The sequence below is a fragment of the Gobius niger genome (genome assembly GCF_951799975.1).
Source record: "Gobius niger genome assembly, chromosome: 21".
Taxonomy (NCBI): domain Eukaryota; kingdom Metazoa; phylum Chordata; class Actinopteri; order Gobiiformes; family Gobiidae; genus Gobius; species Gobius niger.
In genome coordinates this window covers 1,292,662-1,314,031 of record NC_136872.1, presented here as the reverse complement: position 1 = coordinate 1,314,031, position 21,370 = coordinate 1,292,662, and the positions used below count along the sequence as shown (strand labels likewise).

At 41.8% G+C, this 21,370-nt stretch overlaps 2 protein-coding genes across 2 annotated transcripts; one reads left to right on the top strand and one right to left on the bottom strand.

Annotated features, from left to right (window-relative positions):
- Nucleotides 1-5,149, bottom strand: LOC306980301 (glyoxal reductase). The gene is made up of 6 exons (XM_079579648.1): nucleotides 5,099-5,149; nucleotides 3,963-4,223; nucleotides 3,080-3,225; nucleotides 2,805-2,944; nucleotides 1,320-1,478; nucleotides 1-327 (listed from the first exon to the last, which is right to left on the bottom strand). The coding sequence occupies exons 2-6, from the start codon at nucleotides 4,199-4,201 to the stop codon at nucleotides 148-150; spliced, it is 864 nt and encodes a 287-aa protein (XP_079435774.1). The 5' UTR covers nucleotides 4,202-4,223; nucleotides 5,099-5,149; the 3' UTR covers nucleotides 1-147.
- Nucleotides 5,150-7,703: 2,554 nt separating this feature from the next.
- On the top strand, nucleotides 7,704-13,975 carry majin (membrane anchored junction protein). The gene is made up of 6 exons (XM_079580029.1): nucleotides 7,704-7,732; nucleotides 7,805-7,919; nucleotides 10,047-10,157; nucleotides 10,231-10,259; nucleotides 10,318-10,466; nucleotides 13,877-13,975. Exons 1-6 carry the CDS (start codon nucleotides 7,727-7,729, stop codon nucleotides 13,887-13,889), a joined length of 423 nt encoding a protein of 140 aa, XP_079436155.1. The 5' UTR covers nucleotides 7,704-7,726; the 3' UTR covers nucleotides 13,890-13,975.
- The last annotated feature ends 7,395 nt before the right edge of the window (nucleotides 13,976-21,370 follow it).

Sequence of the window (21,370 nt, the reverse complement as noted above, 5' to 3'; positions counted from 1 at the left end):
CAAAAGAACTGATTATAGAGTACAAAAAAATCACTGTGACTATAGACAACATCAGGCTTATTTGTCCAAAAATATGGCACTTGATTTGATGTCTCTTTGTGCTCGGTGCACGGTAGACCTTTGTGGTAACCAGATCTCAGGACTAGACTAGAGCACGTGGGAGGGGTCCCAGCAGAAGCGCTGACCACAGTCCAGCCCGTTCAGCTTGGCCATGTCTTCATCGCACAGTGTGAAATCAAAGATGTCCGCGTTGCTCCGTATTCTCTCTGAGCTGGAGGACTTGGGTAACACTCCGATGTTCTGCTGCACAGCCCAGCGCAGCAGCACCTGAGTCAGGGAGAGGTGTGTTTAACCACAGGTATGATCATGTAGTATAGCCACAACTTAAACAACCCTCTTTCTGTGTCCGCTCATTTGGGCTTCACAAAGCACGAAGGGAGTGATCAGTTTAAAGGCACACTTTGGAACATTACAGGTTATGAGCTACAGAACTGTCATAATACTCAACACATGTCAGCAATACCAAACATGCTCCTAACCACAGCACAACAGCACGGTGCTATTTCTGCAGTCATCAAGCTGAAGCATCTGGAATATCCAAATGTCTTTTTGAATAGTTCAATAATAGGAATAAATTTACAATCTTATATTGTCATCCAATCACATTTTTAGCTCTGCGTCGTCAATAAGTGCATTGGTCCAATAAAGCGCTTCTCCAGACGCTCAAAGTCGCTTTACATTCACTTCAAACTCGGCGGTGGCAAGCTATGTTTGTAGCCACAGCCGCCCCTGGGGCAGACTCATGAAGGTGAGGCTGCCAATCTACGCCATCAAATGGTAAATGGTCTTAACTTGTATTGCGCCTTACCACCATTCACCCATTCACTGTACGCAGACAGCGGAGGCAAGGTGGACCATCTCATTTAGATTAGAAGGACCTTCTAGATGTGAAGCACAAGCACTGCTGCGCCACCGTGCCTGATGTACTTGGTAAACTTTGGTAAACTGACCAAAGGGAGGAGTGAGGGGCTGTATTAAAGAAGAATGAATCATGACAATCTCTCCAAATATCTGTCACAGTCCTACTGTGACGTATTTGGGAGTGTGGGCAGGCAGACGAGCTGGAGATGTCTCCCTCCCAGTAAAATTACAGTCAGTTCTTTGGAGAGCTGAGATGCTCACAGCAAACACAAGTCTGTTTTTATACAATTTTCAATGGCAAAAATATCTGTAATAAAATAAATGTATTTCATTCTATCTTATTCTTTTGCTTGATATTGGAGGAGTCGCACCCAGTGTACGGTGGCCTGTGAGGTTACCTGTGCTGGCGTCCGGCTGCAGTTCTTGGCCACCTCCAGCACCACAGGGTCAGTGAGCAGCTCTGCCCTGCCCAGGGAGGAGTAGGCCTGGAAACACACTCCAGACTCCAAACACAGAGCTCTGAGCTCGGGCTGGCCCAGACGAGGGTGGAACTCAGCCTGCACCACAGACACATCCATCACAAAACACACGGAAGACTTCCCTAAACTGTCAGGATTCATTCACCTCTGTGGTTTACTTTGTAACACTCATTATTTAAAAGGCTTGTAATTACAAGTGCCGGGACAATGTTCCTCATTCTGTTTCTTCATCAGTGAGCAGTACGCCCCTAAGGTCATGTTTAGAGTAAAATGCACCTGATTGTTCTGATGGGCCAAAAACTCTTCAGCTGTTTGTTCACGATTAGGCTCTTCCACAAACTAAATAATCACACTGTGTATGACTTTACCTTACTAAACACTTTAAATGAGGGACTCTTCATGACTCTGGAGCCTGTTTGAAGTCAGGGGTTGGATCATGCGCTGAGTGAATGGCATGAAGCAGAAAAATGCTAAATGGCAGCATTTGCCTGGAGGAATACATCCAGAGTAAAGTCATTTCGAAAATAGCGCTGTGACGCTCGTGACTGAATCTTCTCCGAATCTTCTGAACAAATCTTCATTCGTGAAAATAACTGCATGCTTTTTAAACTGTCCCCGAACAAACATATGAACTATCTAAACAGCTGAGGAGGAAACACCAGTGAAGGCACTACAATGATTTGCCTGTGTTATTTAAAGAAAATACACATTTTTTAGATCAGTGCCTGTCAGTGAGTAGTTCTGGTGATTGTACACACATTATTTTCAAATAGAAATCAAATGAATAAAAAAAAAGAAGAAGATTCAGAGCCACAAAGTCCACCACTATTTCAGGAGCAAAACCAGAGGATCATGATGCTGTGTGAGAGATAACGGTTCTAGATTTACACCAGCGAGAAAAAGTCAGTACACTGTTTGGAATTTCTCACAGTTCTGCCTAAATTGGTCACTAAATGTGGTCTGATCTTCACCAAAATCACAGGAATGATTAAACAGTGTCTGCTTAAATGAATGCCACCCAAACATTTACAGTTTATCATATTTCTTTGGGCCATAACATGTAAACATTCACAGGAGAGCGTGGAAAAAGGAAGTACACCCCCTGAATCTCACTGAACTGCAGCAGTTTTGTAAAGAGGAATGGTCCAAGATTCATCCTGATCGTCAATTCAGGACTTTAAGACCCTTTTAGAGCCAGTTTAGTTTTGGTTTGATCTTGATCTTGCGAGGTCAAATATTTGATGAAGTGTGAAAAGTTAGAGAATCACTGGATAAGAACAAACAGCGCTCTAATAATTTGCTGAATGTCCCTAGAATTTTCCGGTCATAATGTCCTACAAAAAAAAGTCCTAAAGAAAAAAAGCACAAAAGTATAACGAGTAAATGACGTCTCCGAGAGCTCACCTGGAGCAGAGCAGGGGGCACCTTGCAGCTCTGCAGCAGCTCTCTCATGTGGGTCGGGGTGTAGTTGGACACTCCAATGGCCTTCAGCTTTCCCTGGGCATGCAGCTCCTCCAGTGCAGCCCAGCTGGCTGCTCTGTTATCTGCGGGGATGGTCAGAAGGCTCAAGTATCTGCTGAACTAATACATGCATGTCAGAGCATGTCCATAGAGCTCGAAACTACAGATAACGTTTTCATACTCAAAAAAAGCACCAAGTAAGATTGCGATCGTCTCACCTGGGTTTTTGTGGTCTGTCACGTCCAGCCCCTGTGTGCCGGGCCAGTGGATCAGGTACAGGTCGATGTAACCCAGATCCAGTTGAGTCAGACTACGCACAGCCCCCTCCATGGCATTGGCCCCTTGATCTTTAGGCCCCAGTTTACTGGACACAAGTATCACAGCAGAGTCCACAACATCATTCTCCACATAATCAGGTTAATTAAATGCATTCATGAAATATAAAATGACTTGTTACTAGTCTCACTTTGGATTTCATGACACCGCTTTACATCCGACTGAAGTCCAAATCAAACTTCAGGAGTCTGGATTTAACTTTGTTTATTGTAAATTTAACCAAGATCAGACTCGAGTGGGTTTTCCTCATTCACACAGTGTAAATGTTAATAATGTTGTACTGTAAATGGTCAAATATTGTAAAATTATTGTTATCACATACCCCCACTTGAATGATCACATTTTCTACAGTTTGCCATTACCCAAATTTGAAAATGTCTTGAAAAAAGCGCCTAAATAGCGACAAAAATGAGACCAAAATGCAAAAACAACGGCGCAAAACTTGCAACCACAAAAGCGTAACAAAAAAGCAATGAAAATGTGACAAAAATGCCAAAGAAACGTGACAAAAAAGCAACAAAAGACGACAAAAATGCAACGAAAAACAACAGAAATGTGACAAAAAAAAGCCAAAAACGTTACGACAGCACAGCAACCATGGGAGTGCAAAGATCTGTTTGGATCAGTTTTGCAGGTCTTAGCTTTCAAATACTTTAAGGTGTTGGTAACGCTGTACTGGAGAAAATACGGTTGGATTTCTGAGGGAGCTGTAATGATATGGCTTTGTGGTCATATCAAAGTCTACATGGCCCGGCCGGTACCTACCTGGTGATGAACACGTCCTCTCTGCTCAGGCCATATTTGGGCAGTGACTCCTTCAGAGCTCTTCCTACATCAGCTTCATTGCGGTACACGGCGGCACTGTCGAAAGAGCGGTATCCAGCAGCCAGAGCGGCGTCCACGGCCTGGAGCACGTTCTCTGCTCCCACCAGTTTGTAGGTCCCGAGTCCCAGGAGGGGCATCTGTGCTCCGGTGCTCAGACGGACACTCGGGCACGTGGACATGTCTGCAGCTTGTTGGAGAGATCTTCGGTGAACACAAAGGAAAATAATAACTGCCTTTTTTACTTCGGTGACTGGTTTAGTGCAGTGGTCATTATGTCATCTCATGGACTGAATTCAGGTGACTTCTCACAGACTGCTTCTAAAAATATAATTCTTCATGTTGTTTAATGCTTTTTTGTACATTTATTTGAGGAGCACAATTCAAAGCAAAGAGTGCTGCTATAATCCGTTAAGTTGTCATATGCATAGCTAACTAGAAGAATAAAAATCAACTGACTCTAAGTAGAAATAGAAGAAGGGTTGGTGTTAAAAGATCTTGTCAATAAAACTTTTTTTTTTTCTTCAAGAAGAATAATAGAATTTTCCGACAAGATGCATAAAACTACTGTTGAAAATGGGAAAAATGATGAGAAGTTTGAGCTTGAATGCATGACTCAATTAAAATCGAAGCAATTTATTTAAAAACAAATCAATGAAAAAAACATGCCTTACAAGTTACATGAAAAAGTGCATTTACTTCTGTTATTCAACTTAAACTGTGAAACTGATATATGATAGAGTCATTACATGCAAAGTGACATATATATTTGTTATCATTGTGAATATTATGGCTCACAGCTTGTAAAAACCCAAATAAAAATGGACTGCAAGCCATTATCATCAAAATTATAACAAATAAAGTCTTGACATATGTAACTTTGCATGTAATGAGAGTCTATATCATAGATTAGATTCATATTTTAAGTTGAATAACAGAAGTAAATGCACTTTTTCAGGATATTCTAATTATATGACGAGCACCTGTATTTTACTAAACCATCCTTAAGTCTTAATTGTATTGCTCTTCATTCTTCAATATTCATAAATGTATAACAAAACTCAACAGAAGCTACTTACGTGTCTCTTTGACTTCAATAAGGAAAGTAGACAGAGACAACGCTGCGTGTTGACGTCGATGACATGCTTTTCCTGCCTGCGTGTGTCACGTGCTCCTCACGCAGTCACATGATGTGGTGGGCGGGTTTCTGTCCTTGTCCTGGAGAGACGGCGCAGCGGCAGCCAATCACAAGTAGCTGCACGTGGAGAGGCGGGAATCAGCAGAGACCACTGAAGTAAACCTGGACAAAGGTTTTCTTATCTTTCGTTGATTTAGATATATTTTTGTATACCGTATGTTTTTTGTTTTTTTTTTACATCTTTTTAAATATGTTGTAGTTTTACAAAGTAGCTCAGTAGTTTTTAAGTGACATCACTTCATCCTGCTCATGTTTTATATTTATATTTTACATTAGACTGTCACGTGAGAACTATAACCATAACATTTATACATATTTACCTTTGTATACATTTTTTCCATATTAGACTAGGTTATTGGCTTCATGAACAGGCGTGTCCAGGCTTAGTTTAGTTTGAAAAAAATGCCACTCAATATTTCTGAGGTGAAATCTCCACTGGACCAGCCCAAAATCCAAGCAGAGCAGTGACTAACTGATGCTAACAGTAACACAAAATGGGTTGGATTTTGTCACTTATAAAGTTTCCAGTCAGCCATAATATTTGTTTAGGAACATTGACTGTGTCTACTTGCTTTATAGCAATAATATTAATTTTATTTTGGATTCTGTTTAAATGCTAGTTTTAACAATCACTACATCACAAAAGGCTCCTTCTGAGGGGAAACTGCTTCAGACCCCTGACTGCGACTGTAGTAGTACCTGCACATGTCTGATTTGATTTGTTTGCTGTGACTGCACTCTTTGACGGCCTGTACAGTAGTCTGTGTGTAACATGTTTGTCGGTCCTCAGGTCAGCCATGCCACTGCAGCCATTTTCTTTCCCTTTCCCCCAGACTCGGTTCTTCATGGCGGGTTCCTCCTTGTACAAGTTTGTGATCAGAGGAGGCAGCACGTTCAGGCAAGAGCAAACCCCTTTCAGAGGCTTGTCTTTATGAGAATGCACTGTTACAGTTTGTGGCAATGATTGATTTTCAGCTTTGGTCATTTCTCAGATCTCAATTCAAATCTGATAAGCATCATTTTCCATTTCAATGAAGTTGTAAGTTAGCTTCATTGTCAATTCTACAACATTTATACAGGAAACTTGGTTTTAGTCATAGGCAACATTTTGAGGATTTTTGATCATTCAAAAGCTAGAACAACAATGTTTATTAATGTTTGTAATGTTTATTCCAAAAGAGCAACAGACTGAACTTTGCATATGCGTTAAACCCATGGGATAGAAAACAAAAATGAAAACAAAATGTACAATAGGGGCGGGGCTGGGGAACAGAGAGTTAGCAACTGCAGGTGGAAGCAGAGGGAAGGGAGGGAGTTCAGCCCAAAAATTAATAAATAAACATATTAAAGGTGCATTATGTAACTTTTTATGCAGGAACAAGGGTTAATGTTAGTCTGTATTTGACCTTTCAGTGACCCTCTTCTGATGCTCCAGCATCCATTTTTTTTCAGGTTTTTTAAGGTTTATGGAAGGTTTTCTGAATAGAACGTATAACCATGGATACTGTTCCACCAGCAGTGATATCAATCACATAATCTATAGAAATTCATTCATTCATCTAGTCCAGTCGTTCTCAACCCCCATTATAAAAGTTGATTGGGATCCCCCCGCCTGGGTCGCACCGTGGGACAAGCTGGGACATTAGCCTATATAAGTAAAATTTAGAACAAATAATGGCACTCTGGTAAAATAGCACATACATGCTACAATAAAATAATACTAATAAAAATGTATAGTGTTTATCTACATGATCTGGCGACCCCCCAAAATGTGTCTTGCAACCCCCTTGGGGGTCCCGACCCCCAAGTTGAGAACCACTGATCTAGTCAATGAGTAATCCCGTAGTACTGGCAGCATTTAGACTTGTGTTTTTGTAGTGCACCCAGACATGGTCCTAACCTTTTCCCAAATGGCATTCCATATTTTTCACCACCTTTTCCTGACTTTCTTACTATTGTTATTATTACAGGGTTTCCAAGGGGCATTAAACGCATTAAAAGTCATTAAATGAATTCTGTCCATATTAGGGCCTTAAATGTCATTAAAAAGCATTAAATCTAAATTTCTTGGAAAATAACAACATCGCTGGACTAACTTTGCTGCATAAGTTCATCAGAAATACAGAAATTATGGTCCAAAACACTTTTATACACAATCATTTACTCAAAAGTTGTCAGTTCAAAATTTCCCCTCATGAATAAATTTGCTAATGCTGAGGAAAGAAATATGCACAGACTTTGGGCGTTTGTGGTATTAAAAATAGTAGTAGTTGGGCATAAAAATGGCATTAAAAAGCATTAAACTTGACTTGATGCTGCCTGTATAAACCCTGTATTAGCTACTGAAAGTGCAATTCGGTGCCCGTCCAGTAGATGGCGCCCTAGGCTAAGCAGTGAGGTTGGATATTAAGTTAAGTATTGGTTTGTGTAGCATAGACTCTATAGTAATGCAGTTGTTTACAGTGAGGGGGATGCAGCGGGAGAACACTGGCACAATCTGAAGCAGGAAATGGAGGTAGGCTGATTTCCTACGTAACGTGTGATATTGTTGGTTTGTTATGTGTATTACAGCCTTCCGTGTGTGCAGGACATCATCAGAACAGTCTTGGGAAACCTGGAGAGTCTGCAGCCCTTCAGCAGTGCACACTTCCATGTCCACCCCTGTATCCTGCTCACTCTGTGCCCCAGTTTGCACAGGGCATGTGGGGTTAAGTTAGGAAACTCATGAGAAGAATTGTTTGGAAAGTTAAAACAAAAAACATCTTGGTAGAAGAGTGTCATAAAGTCCGATCATGTCACTGTCATGAGATACCGTTTCAGTCTAGAATAGAGCTCCGAGGATGTGACTTGGTTAGTCATGAAACCAGTTGTCTCCATGGATCAGGTTTATGATGTTTGGAAAATTAGGAATGAGTTGGACCTAACGAACAGTTCAAACTAGACATTTTCCTCCTTTTATCGTCTGTAAACAGAATCATGAACTGGGCCTTTGCTGTGGTTCAAGTCATCATTATAAATATATGTTATTGCTTTATAGTGTTGCACAATATATTGGCTAATTGTTGTTATGAAAATGAAAATATTATGTGATGCAATAAGTCACAATGTACAGTATGAACCAAATCCCTTAGGTTCGTCTGACTGACATCCACACACTTTTGTGAACAGCTTAAAACACAAACTCATAGAACTACAGCTTTTCTCAGAGGCTTTTTCTAGTAGATGATGTAAAGTTCATCTCAGTTGTTAGATTATTTAACCCATTTCAATAATGCTTCTTTCAGAGTCTTTCTCAGAACAACTCTCCCAGCTCTCACACAGACATACACTTTCAGAGAGTTCACAGTGTTTGGTCAATACTGACAGAAAAGACCTGTTCACACACATGCAAACGTACTTTGGCCAATACTTTGTCACTTTCACTATACGGAGTAACTCGAACATAACGCAGCAGCCATAAACAGTGAACTGATTCTAGTTAGACTGTTTTCACACATGAATCAAAAGCAGGAATAAGTGGGACACAAATGCATGTGTGTACTGGTATACAGGATTATGTACTGTACAGTGTACCCCCTGATAATGATTTAAGACACTGGCATGTTTTTCTTTTTTACTCTACTGTAATAGGCGTCTGTCAATAGATGTAAGACAATCCTTTCACGTGGCAAGTGTATAGAATACAAACTAGAATTTGTTTCTTTACTGAAGGTACTATAGTAACTTCCCTTCAGGGCTTAGTTTCTGCCCCTAAATGCACTATTATAGAGAGGTGCGTGTCTTACCAAATCTGGTCCAATTCATTAGATTCAGCACAGGTGGACACCAGGAGAGCTGTAGAAGCATCTCAATAACAATCACACGATAACAAATGGAATCCATTTTGGAATGAGGCTGTAGCATAACAAAATGTGTGAAACATGTAGGGGTGTGAATGCCCTGCAGGCCTACAGTAACATATGATGTATGATGTATCCTGCATATGTTTAAGTCTGACTCCAAACGCTCACTGAGCTAAACCAGAGGTCACTGCAGTCACTGAGAGCTGGACAAGAGTATAAGAAGGTACCAAGGGTTTTCAAGCAAAAACTCTTTTCAATAATATTCATATCTGGTTTTGAGAATATGAAACCTAGTTTAGTTTTGTGTGTGCTGTTTTGCTAACGTTGTATGGTTTTGATTTTCAGCTTTGGCATGTTTCTCAGATCAGAACTGATATTTTCAAAAGTATATACTCAACATTTAACTCAATTCAGATGTACAGATTACATTACTCCAGATGGATTGGTGCTGTGTTGCTCCACTGTCAGCTGTTGAGGCCTTTAGTGAAAATGCAGTAGCCTGGTTCTCAGCTGATTACTTTGACCCTTATAACACGCAGTCCTTTCTTCACTGCGAGATCAATAAAGTCCTATCTTATTGAGCCGAAGCAAGCAACACATCTGACTGTGCATAGAGATGAACTTGTATGATCAGCGTCCACATAATGTCAGAGCAACAGCACCTGTAGTTATGATGTTTATGTCACTAATGCATATGAAAAGCCATTTATGCTTTACATACTATTTTATGTTGTACATGCCATGTCCAGCTTCGGTCATATTTCTGCTCTGAGAAATGTGCCAAAGCAGCTGGGAAAAACTAATGAAAATGAAATTGCTTTTAAATAATAGAGCGTACTGTGTTGAAATGGTTTAGTTGGCTCACATTATTAATCTCATTATCACAGTATTCAAGACAGTTGATATGACACTTTTCTCATATACCTTTACATACGTGTGTAGTTACATCCATACATAGTTTGTGTTTTTCTGAACTGTGACTGGCAGATAAAAAGGCTTGGGAGAGCATTTCTCAGGTCATGTGTAAACACAGTGAGAAGGAGCTGAAAGCCTATCCCTTCACTCTGATTCTCTACCTGGAGAAAAACACCAGCAGAGGTCAGTAAAAGGTCAAAACTGTGCTGGGGTATAGTGGATCTCCATTGACCTCTCTGCATTTGTGCTGTTTCAGACACATCCACTGGAGAAGCTGTTAGAGGAGTGAGTTTGTTTGCGCTCTCTTGCTCCCTGAACTCAGCTTTGTCCTGGACGTTCACAGTGCTGCACTAAACATGTCACGCAGGAGGAGGAGCAGTGCGTCATCGAGCTCCCGGTCAAACGCCGGAGGACAGACTCACCACTAGAGGACGCCATTCTAAAGGACTTGGTGAAGGACATGGAGGCTGACAGTGAGGTGACTGTGCGGAGGTCAGTCCCACCCTTTGTTCTCCTGTAATGGGCCAAAGGTGAATTCAACAAACAAATAAAAACACTGCTCACTATTTTAATGCCTTTCGATTCAAAAGCTAACTTTACTGTACTCTTTATACTTTATTAGGATCCCCATTAGCGCCCACAAGTGGTCGCTAGTCTTCCTGGGGTCCTGACATAATATAAAATTACAAAAGAGTTCAAATGAAATACATGAATGTTACACATTTCATATGTCTCATTCAACCATAGGATGCATATAGGATATGGTTGCTATTGCTCTCATGCACTGAGCTAATTGACCCTTTACTATCAGCTTGGAGTGTGGCTTAGTTTTGGTGTTTCTAATATTAAAAGGAAGCGAGTTCCAGGCGTTTGTCCCTCTGCACAGAACAGTTCTTTTCTGACTATGATGTGGAAGCCTTCACGCCTAGAGCAGATAGAAAACTCTACACTGATCAGTAGGGCTGGGCAATATATCGTATACAAGATAATATCAGGTTTGCAGTTTGGAAGAATTTTCAATATCAAGTTTCTCAGTGTCAAGAACTGTGGAGAACATGGGGAACAAATAGGTGGGGTTGAGAAAAATAGGGGGTGGAAAAAATAGGGCAAAGAAAATGGGAGGGCTGGATGTTTTTCTTTTTACACATTTCTGGCGGTTTGCAAAAATATATAAATATTGCCGGGCCCTATTGTTCAGTCAGTGTTCCTATTGCAAGCCCAGTGTTTATGATCGCTTTGGCACTTTTTCTGTAACGTGTCATGTGTCCGGCACAACTCATGCCACATTTGCAAAACTCATCAAGTCGCAAAATAATTCAGGACATCTGAAAAAACAATATGTGCGCTGTGAATGGAAATATACTGTAAAACAACCATCAAAGTATTATTTTATGTTCAGGCTGTGAGTGAGTGGTCAGTAGACGTCAGGATTGATTGATCTCTAAGCCAATGGCATTTAATTTAGCCAACTTATTGGGTCTATTTTGCCATGGTATGTGTCAATATCTGCTTTTTCGCAAAATAAATAAAACAGAAACTAAATCAAAAGTAATGCTGGCTCCAAATAGGGGTCAATCTCTGTATTAATTATTAATACTGTATTTACCTCGACGTCTAAAACTGGATGGAGTTTACATAAACTGAATCTGTTCCTCTGTAAATGTGGGAGGTTTTTGTTGATTAAAGCCACAGACATAAAACTTGTGTCTGCAGTGTGGCTTTAAAGGTAGATTATGCAACTTTACTCTCTATCACAGTGACCTTTCACCGCTCCAGGATCAATTTGTAGGTTCCCTGGTGAGAAGTGGCCACTGTGATGTGCCACTCATACAGGGTCACTGAAAGGTCACATAAAAAGTTCCATAATGCACCTTAAATGCACTATAGATGCATTCAATCCAAACATTTGTGACATTTTATTGAAGCTCGAAATAATTGTTTGTCTTTCTTGACTTGTGAAGTGAAGAAAGAGTTCTTTTACATAAACATCTCAAACGGATCCTGAGACTGATCTTTATCTGATTGTTGTTTTTTTTCATGTCTTTTTATACTGATGTCAAAATGAAGTCAGGCAGGAAGTGTAGTTATGAAAGAGCAGAGGCCGATGGGCGCCAGCTCAGTCACCTGACAGTCAGAGCAGTGAGGCGCACATGATGGTTTAGAACACGGCCTCTCTGTAGTGTTCAGTGCACTAAGTGTGTAAACATCCTCGCAACAAACGGCCCACGTCCCGGCTCCCTGGAAACAAATAAATGATCTTCCCAATAAGGCCTTTAATTATGGCACTGATTCAACATTCAACATTATATGGATAGATTTATTTTCTCACATTATGACAACATTAAACCTAAAATGGCACCGACAGGCACCTGATTTTCCCATTGTGACCGTGACAACATTACATTTTTCAGCATTTTCAAGATTTACTTTCTAACCTGATGACTGTTGACTATTATACTATTTCTAATGTCACAAATGCAAATAAAATCATATCAAGATTGTCCATGATTTGCCATCAAACTGATGAATGAATGGACATTTTGATATTCAAAAGCAAATTTGATACAAGGGGAAAACCTTAATCAGTTTTAGCCAACAGTAACAGTTGATATTCAGTTCATATTTTTGAACGTATGCAGTTTGTTTTTCCACTTTTTGTTTCTCCTTCACCTGCAGAGGTCATTTTGTTGTACAGGAACACAGTTTTAACGGCCATAATCTATCACCTGAACAGTGCTCAAAGTGTTGTGCTGTTGATGTGCTAGCTGCTGTCATCACTGTTCTATGACCATGTCATTCCCATGTCTGCCTGCAGAGAGAGCTCCAGGCCAATTTAAAATGCCCAGTCTCTGTTTAATCCTGACAGACATTATTTCAAGTTTTAAAAAGTGACATATCAATGTTAAGATAATAAAGAAGGGATTCCAAAGGTTGATAATTAGGTTTCAACTAATTGAATGCACAGACTGATAAGTGGGTTTCCTCTGGCTCCTCTGCAGTTCCAGTCTTTCTACATACAATTCTATTCATGTTTTTGGCCTCGTTTGGTTGTTATAAACAAACGGTTGTTTAGAACAACCACCGTTTAGTAAAGCTCATGTTCTGGTTGGGTGGACCTCTGTTATAGATCAGGTTTAAATCTGGTCATACTTTTCGAGATGTTATTTTTTTCTAAGGTGGTACTTTTGGAGAGTTTTAGAACCACTCTATAAACATGTTCTGCAGGCGCTGATGCACTGTATTGTATTGATTAGAGTATTAATTTATTTTTGCATTAGACTTGGGACTGAGTGTCTGCTGCTCCAGGACGCAGAGGATGATTCCCAGCCTGAAGACAAGGTGCACATTTATGTATTTCCCAAGTTTAGCCTAATCTCACTTTAAATGTCAGCTGAAGACGTACGGCCCATATTATTATAACCAATTGCTCCAAATGTCATGTTGAAAAGGGCTGATGGTTGGCTCCCTGCACAGTTACGGCCGCCTCGGGCTAACATCCGCTCAGACAGGTACAGGGCAGGCAGAGGAACTGCATTACCTCACGTCCACACTCCAGTCATGACTTAATGACAGCAGGAAAAAAATAGCCAATACTATTTTATCTGGAGTCGAAGCATTCACATTACACGCTCTAAATCAGATCATCGGTGACCTCATGTAAAGATGATGTATGCCCAACTCCTGTTCCAACCCACACACAAGAACAACATTTTCATGACAGCTTAAGATGCAATATGCATGTTAATGGCAAGGAAGAAAAGTATTTAAGAATATCATTAAAAGTTATCATACTGATCAAACTCATGACCATAATATATCAGCAATGAATGTGGACACAAACAGGTTTATTTCATTCAGAGTAAGGTTAGAATAAACTGGGTCCACTTTTGTTGCCCTTACAGGTCGAGTTTGTGAATGCAGTAATCGAGACAGAGCAGAATGGGGAGGATGAGGAGGTTGAAGATGAGGAGGATGAGGATCAAGACGGTCCAGTAGAAGAGACACCTATCCAGCCACAGATGCTCTTTAAGCTGGCCAAGTGAGTGGAGTAGTTGACATGTTCTGCATATTTGTGGCCCTCAGACTTGCGTTTTATAGGTCAAATGGTTGTGTGTGTATGAAATAAGACGGTCAGTCAGGACTGCTCTTTCAAGCATCTTGTGTGTTGCTTGTAGTGTCCTGTGCTGCCAGGGAATTTAAACTCAGCCATTTAAGAGTTTGGGTGCCGGATACCTCAAAAGGGGTCCAGAGATGGTTTCTGGACTTTAAAAATGCTAAGGACGCGTCAGGGCTCTGTCTATTACACCAGTGTTTCCCATACAGGGGTACGGGGACCTCTGGGGGTACTTGGAATTATTTCAGATTAAAAGGAAGATGAAAGTGACTACTATTGGAACATTATTTAAACATACAACACTTTACAGTAAAATGTTTGAATTTTAGCTTCATTTTGAACACACAACTTTGTGTGTCATCAAGAGCAGTTTTAATTGTTTGCTTCTAAATAATCTGCAACACCCTTGAGGAAGGGGGTATGTGGAGTACTTCTGAAGGGTTCAAAGGAGGCAAGACAAAAAACATTATATTACACAACAAAGTCCAGGAAATGAAAGAAGAAATTACAAGATTAAGGCGCTCAAACTTGTGCTGTTCAAGCAAAATACTATTCCAGGTATGTTTTTGATAAGAGGACAGAGCTTAAACATGGTCAAAAGCTCAACGAAGGTCTTTGATAACGCCAAAGACACTCTCTAAACTGCCGCGGCTTATATAAAAGTTTTGATGGAGTCAGAATCAGACAGGTGGAAGTGATGGCCATGTCTCATTGTGAGAGGAGGAAACAGTTGATTGCTTGTTACTCTCCCAGACATTGAAGTTGATTGGCTGAGGCAGACAGGGAAAATCCAGTGTTGGAGCCGCTGGATGCTTTGTTGAGACTGGTCCATGACTGGAGGCAGAAGACTGCGCACGTAGCGAGCCAGAGAGAGGGGCTTTAACAGAGCTCTCCACGGAGTGAGAGCAAGGCTTTAGTGAAAAGAGCTCTCCACGGAGTGAGAGCAAGGCTTTAGTGAACAGAGCTCTCCACGGCGTGAGAGCAAGGCTTTAGTGAACAGAGCTCTCCACGGTGTGAGAGCAAGGCTTTAGTGAACAGAGCTCTCCACGGTGTGAGAGCAAGGCTTTAGTGAACAGAGCTCTCCACGGCGTGAGAGCAAGGCTTTAGTGAAAAGAGCTCTCCATGGCGTGAGAGCAAGGCTTTAGTGAACAGTGCGAGAGCGGGGCTTTAGTGAAAAGAGCTCTCCACGGCGTGAGAGCAAGGCTTTAGTGAAAAGAGCTCTCCACGGTGTGAGAGCAAGGCTTTAGTGAACAGAGCTCTCCACGGTGTGAGAGCAAGGCTTTAGTGAACAGAGCTCTCCACGGTGTGAGAGCAAGGCTTTAGTGAACAGAGCTCTCCACGGTGTGAGAGCAAGGCTTTAGTGAACAGAGCTCTCCACGGTGTGAGAGCAAGGCTTTAGTGAACAGTGCGAGAGCAAGGCTTTAGTGAAAAGAGCTCTCCACAGTGTGAGAGCAAGGCTTTAGTGAACAGAGCTCTCCACAGTGTGAGAGCAAGGCTTTAGTGAACAGAGCTCTCCACGGTGTGAGAGCAAGGCTTTAGTGAACAGAGCTCTCCACGGTGTGAGAGCAAGGCTTTAGTGAACAGAGCTCTCCACGGTGTGAGAGCAAGGCTTTAGTGAACAGAGCTCTCCACGGTGTGAGAGCAAGGCTTTAGTGAACAGAGCTCTCCACGGTGCGAGAGCAAGGCTTTAGTGAAAAGAGCTCTCCACGGTGTGAGAGCAAGGCTTTAGTGAACAGTGCGAGAGCGGGGCTTTAGTGAACAGAGCTCTCCACGGTGTGAGAGCAAGGCTTTAGTGAACAGAGCTCTCCACGGTGTGAGAGCAAGGCTTTAGTGAAAAGAGCTCTCCACGGTGTGAGAGCAAGGCTTTAGTGAACAGAGCTCTCCACGGTGTGAGAGCAAGGCTTTAGTGAAAAGAGCTCTCCACGGTGTGAGAGCAAGGCTTTAGTGAACAGTGCGAGAGCGGGGCTTTAGTGAACAGAGCTCTCCACGGTGTGAGAGCAAGGCTTTAGTGAAAAGAGCTCTCCACGGTGTGAGAGCAAGGCTTTAGTGAACAGAGCTCTCCACGGTGTGAGAGCAAGGCTTTAGTGAAAAGAGCTCTCCACGGTGTGAGAGCAAGGCTTTAGTGAAAAGAGCTCTCCACGGTGTGAGAGCAAGGCTTTAGTGAACAGTGCGAGAGCAAGGCTTTAGTGAACAGAGCTCTCCACGGTGTGAGAGCAAGGCTTTAGTGAACAGAGCTCTCCACGGTGTGAGAGCAAGGCTTTAGTGAACAGAGCTCTCCACGGTGTGAGAGCAAGGCTTTAGTGAACAGTGCGAGAGCAAGGCTTTAGTGAAAAGAGCTCTCCACAGTGTGAGAGCAAGGCTTTAGTGAACAGAGCTCTCCACGGTGTGAGAGCAAGGCTTTAGTGAACAGAGCTCTCCACGGTGTGAGAGCAAGGCTTTAGTGAACAGAGCTCTCCACGGTGTGAGAGCAAGGCTTTAGTGAACAGTGCGAGAGCGGGGCTTTAGTGAACAGAGCTCTCCACGGTGTGAGAGCAAGGCTTTAGTGAAAAGAGCTCTCCACGGTGTGAGAGCAAGGCTTTAGTGAACAGAGCTCTCCACGGTGTGAGAGCAAGGCTTTAGTGAACAGAGCTCTCCACGGTGTGAGAGCAAGGCTTTAGTGAAAAGAGCTCTCCACGGTGTGAGAGCAAGGCTTTAGTGAACAGTGCGAGAGCAAGGCTTTAGTGAACAGAGCTCTCCACGGTGTGAGAGCAAGGCTTTAGTGAACAGAGCTCTCCACGGTGTGAGAGCAAGGCTTTAGTGAACAGAGCTCTCCACGGTGTGAGAGCAAGGCTTTAGTGAAAAGAGCTCTCCACGGTGTGAGAGCAAGGCTTTAGTGAACAGAGCTCTCCACGGTGTGAGAGCAAGGCTTTAGTGAAAAGAGCTCTCCACGGTGTGAGAGCAAGGCTTTAGTAAAAAGAGCTCTCCACGGTGTGAGAGCAAGGCTTTAGTGAACAGAGCTCTCCACGGTGTGAGAGCAAGGCTTTAGTGAACAGTGCGAGAGCGGGGCTTTAGTGAACAGAGCTCTCCACAGTGCGAGAGCAAGGCTTTAGTGAAAAGAGCTCTCCACGGTGTGAGAGCAAGGCTTTAGTGAACAGAGCTCTCCACGGTGCGAGAGCAAGGCTTTAGTGAACAGTGCGAGAGCGGGGCTTTAGTGAACAGAGCTCTCCACGGTGTGAGAGCAAGGCTTTAGTGAACAGTGCGAGAGCGGGGCTTTAGTGAACAGAGCTCTCCACGGTAAACAGTGCGAGCACTGAGTACTATACTTGTGTGTTGCAGGCATCTCTTCCCCTTCTCCCTCTTCTTCAGAGACACCTGACGAGTGTGGGTGCCCACACTCCTCCTGACAGGACTCTCAAACACGGGTGCAGCTTCCACTTTTCACAGTTTATTGTTATTTGTATTTTAAGAGTCTTGTTTCAGTGTATACTGTTCCGTTCTGAAACTAAAAGCTCAATAGTTTTGTTATAGTAATGTTAACAGTCTCTTGTTTTGTTTTTTTACCTTCTACTGTGAGGCCAAGATGATTATCTTCATATGGGCATTTTAGTCTCCCAGGGTAACACTTTATTTTACACTACCCTTGATGCATTGTTCCTAACTGAATTTAGTACAATGTAATGAGCTTTGTAACAATGTGTAATAAGTTATACCTATGGGTTAGATGTTTGTAGGAGTAGTTCGAAATCCGCGCAGTAATCTTCACTTTACTGCGCAGTAATCTTCACTTTACTCTGCGGATGCCAAACTACTCCTGGTATTATTACGCCTTACATTATAGTTCCCCCTTTTATCCGCTTAGAAAATCCACATTGTTTAATTTTGTATAATTATACTTTGTAGTGGAACACTTCACGTAACCATATTTAAATAGGGAAAACGTGGAAGAGCTTGGTAGCTTCTATCTTGACCTGTTTTGGAGCTATAGAGGAGAGAGGGAGAGGCTAAATGCTAACGCCGTCTGCGCTGTGTTTACGTGACTGAAGGCACGGGTGAAGATCAGACATGTCCTACAGAACTCGTCAAAGCTCAGGTAAGAACATATCTCAGTATGTAAAAACGGTGGCCTATTCCTTTAAGCCCTAACCCTAAGGGTCTCATGTCTTATTACAAAGTACTAATACAAGTTAAACCATTGTGCATGTATTACATAGGTACAGGTTATTACAGATTGTTACAGAGCACATTACATTGTACTAAATTTAGTTAGGCACAAGGTAGCTTAAAATAAAGTGATACCAAATGTTTATATATTTTTTGGGCTAATTTATTGTAAGACTTTATATCTGCATGCGGTTAAAGGATCTGTATCCTGCTATTTTAGCCATCCCAAAGTATAGGCATTTATATGATATATTGTACCTCTACCGCTATGGAGTACTATTTTTTGTGAAAAATATATGGTTTTTCTGGGGGTATTTTGCAAACCCGGAAGAGAAGACACTTCGATTCAGTTAACTCCGCCCCCTCTCTCCGAGTGGATCTGCCCGTGCATTATTAGCAGTAAAATAAATATAAATATCACACCAATAAGTGAAGTTACTTCACGATGCAGTTATAAGGAGTTGACATCTGCAACACAGCTTCATAAATGGCTAACACACAAGCTAACACACAAGCTAACACACATGCTAACACACACGCTAACACACACGCTAACACACATACTAACACACAAGCTAACACACACGCTAGCACACACGCTAGCACACACGCTAACACACACGCTAACACACACGCTAATACACAAGCTAACACACACGCTAACACACACGCTAACACACTCACTAACACACTAACACACAAGCTAACACACACGCTAACACACAAGCTAACACACACGCTAACACACACACTAACACACAAGCTAACACACACGCTAACACACAAGCTAACACACACGCTAACACACACGCTAACACACACGCTAACACACAAGCTAACACACACGCTAACACACACGCTAGCACACACGCTAACACACACGCTAGCACACACGCTAACACACACGCTAACACACACGCTAACAGGCGTTTTGACTCACCACCGCTCTGTCCTGGCCTCTCCATCACATTGGGGACTCGCGTTGGTTATAAAAGTTAATCCACTTTGATTCTGGTGAAGATTCACCAAACATCCATCAGAGACAGTCACAGTCTGGTGAGTGGCCTCTTCTTTAGGAAGGTTGAAAAAAGCATTTGTTTTCAATTATTTATTTTATATTTTCAAAAAATATTTTGTTTTTTTAAGCTATTTTATAGTAAGTAAGTAAGTAATCTTTATTTATATAGCACCTTTCACAGACAAAGGCCACAAAGTGCTTCACGACGCAGTTATAAATTATAATCAGGCCATAATGCATTACATTACAGAAGTTATGCTCTTCCTGTTTGACACTATGACGTAAAAAACGTCAGAGTGTCACAACTCAGTGGTTTTCCAGCAGAGGGCGGAGCAGGAGGATTCAGGAGGATTGCTGAGAACTGCGTGAATGAAGCCAAAATCCTCTCGGGGGGTGTTTTTGATAAGGAAATAGCAAAACAACATGGCTAAGAGCTCCAAAAAGTCGATTTTGCATGATATAGGTCCTTTAAGCTTTTGTAAAGCATTTGTACATTTTGTACAATACATTTAGAAAGGTTTCTTAATTATAATGATGATTAAATAATGATGATCTTTCGTGACCAGGCCATGAATATACTAGTTTAGTCTAAGCCTTCTCCTAATCATGACCAATCATGACTCGTGCCTAACCTTCATCAGACACAGGTATGGAGCACAATCTTTCCATAGCATCTATTTTGGTTCTTAATAATTATTTACAAAGGTTAGTTAATGTTTATCATGATGAATTAAATATTTACTTTTGCATTACAAATTGTTCCATAGGTGAGGTTACAAAACTTGTTACAAAATGCGGGATACAAAATGTGAATTAAATACAAGTACACAATACAAACAAATATCTTTATCTCAGTAAGCATCCACAGCCACAGTTTGTTGAACCATGGCTCTGTCAATGTGAAGATGGAAAATACAGCTTAGATTATTTGTAATTTGTAATACAAGAATGTCTTCCAGGTTTAGTCTGTTGCACCACCACCCACCTCACAGGAGACAGGCTGCTTATTTGGAACAAAGCTGTCTAATCACTATCACACTTGTTATTGTCTCAATAGCACTAACTGCTCAGTAATGGACGAACCTGCAGCAAGATGGAAAGAGTGTTGACAGGGCAGACGAGTTCACAGGAACGTTCCCAGGCTTTCTTCAGGTAATTGTTGCTCACAATGCTCCAGTATTTCCATGTGCACACCTCCGGCCTCTCAGGCTATCCCAGTGTGGAAACTCCACTGTGTCCTGTCACTCACGGCCTGTGTTAGTTAGAGCACAGCGTGGAAGTACAGGACGTGTGCATCCATGTAGAGCTGTGCAATGAAGTGAAATTCGGTTCAATTATGACGATTACAGTCCATTGTAAAATCATTTTAAAGAAGAAAAGAAACAAATAGGACAGATCTATGAAGCAACTTCTATTGTGCTATTGAGTTATACAAAAACAACTTGCAATGTTTGGAATGTGCACTTAAAAGGCTGCACTCAGATTAAATGGCAGTTCACAGCAGTTCAATTACATAAGTGAACATACTTGATTAAATTAGCATTTTTTAAATTGGCCAATACCCATTTTGTGGAGCAAGGGGATCAGGCTGTTGACTTAGGACAAGTCTCCCTGTTCCCCGGACCACAGAAGGGGGGAACAGAAAAAAAAAATCACAATTATTGTTTTAATAACACTTAAATTTACACTCAACATAGGGGTCAACTCCAGGCAGAGCTCTTGTTAGAAACAGGAAAAGTTTGCCTAATCCTGGCCCATAATGTCTTGGAGCCCAAAATAACAGCGCCTCAGTGATGTTAGTGATGTGAGAGCGATCCACGCCCCTCATGCTGATCTTAAAATAACAGGGCACAAGTGGAAGCGGACACATTAATGATATTATAGAGCGTCTCCATGGCAGCACAGAGCGGCGGAGCCACGCTGCCACACAAACAGCACTGAGTCACTGCGCACTTCGTTCAGTGTAATTGGGTCCCCTGTGGTGAGCGCCCATTTACAGTCAACAGCCAGTGTGTTTGTGTGCACTGATGTCACACATTCCGTTTTCCATGGACAGAACGGGATCGGGAATGTTTGATGATAATTGTATTTTCCTAAAGAGCAGTGGAAGCCCCTCAAATACGC

Excerpts from the sequence above, each read along its gene's own strand:
- LOC306980301 (XM_079579648.1), bottom strand. The coding sequence starts at position 4,201 with ATGTCCACGTGCCCGAGTGTCCGTCTGAGCACCGGAGCACAGATGCCC. Across the intron at positions 2,945-3,079 it reads GACAGACCACAAAAACCCAG|ATAACAGAGCAGCCAGCTGG; the intron begins GTGAGACGATCG and ends CCATCCCCGCAG. Across the intron at positions 1,479-2,804 it reads TGCCCCCTGCTCTGCTCCAG|GCTGAGTTCCACCCTCGTCT; the intron begins GTGAGCTCTCGG and ends TCTGTGGTGCAG.
- majin (XM_079580029.1), top strand. Across the intron at positions 7,920-10,046 it reads CCCCAGTTTGCACAGGGCAT|ATAAAAAGGCTTGGGAGAGC; the intron begins GTGGGGTTAAGT and ends TGTGACTGGCAG. Across the intron at positions 10,158-10,230 it reads GGAGAAAAACACCAGCAGAG|ACACATCCACTGGAGAAGCT; the intron begins GTCAGTAAAAGG and ends GTGCTGTTTCAG.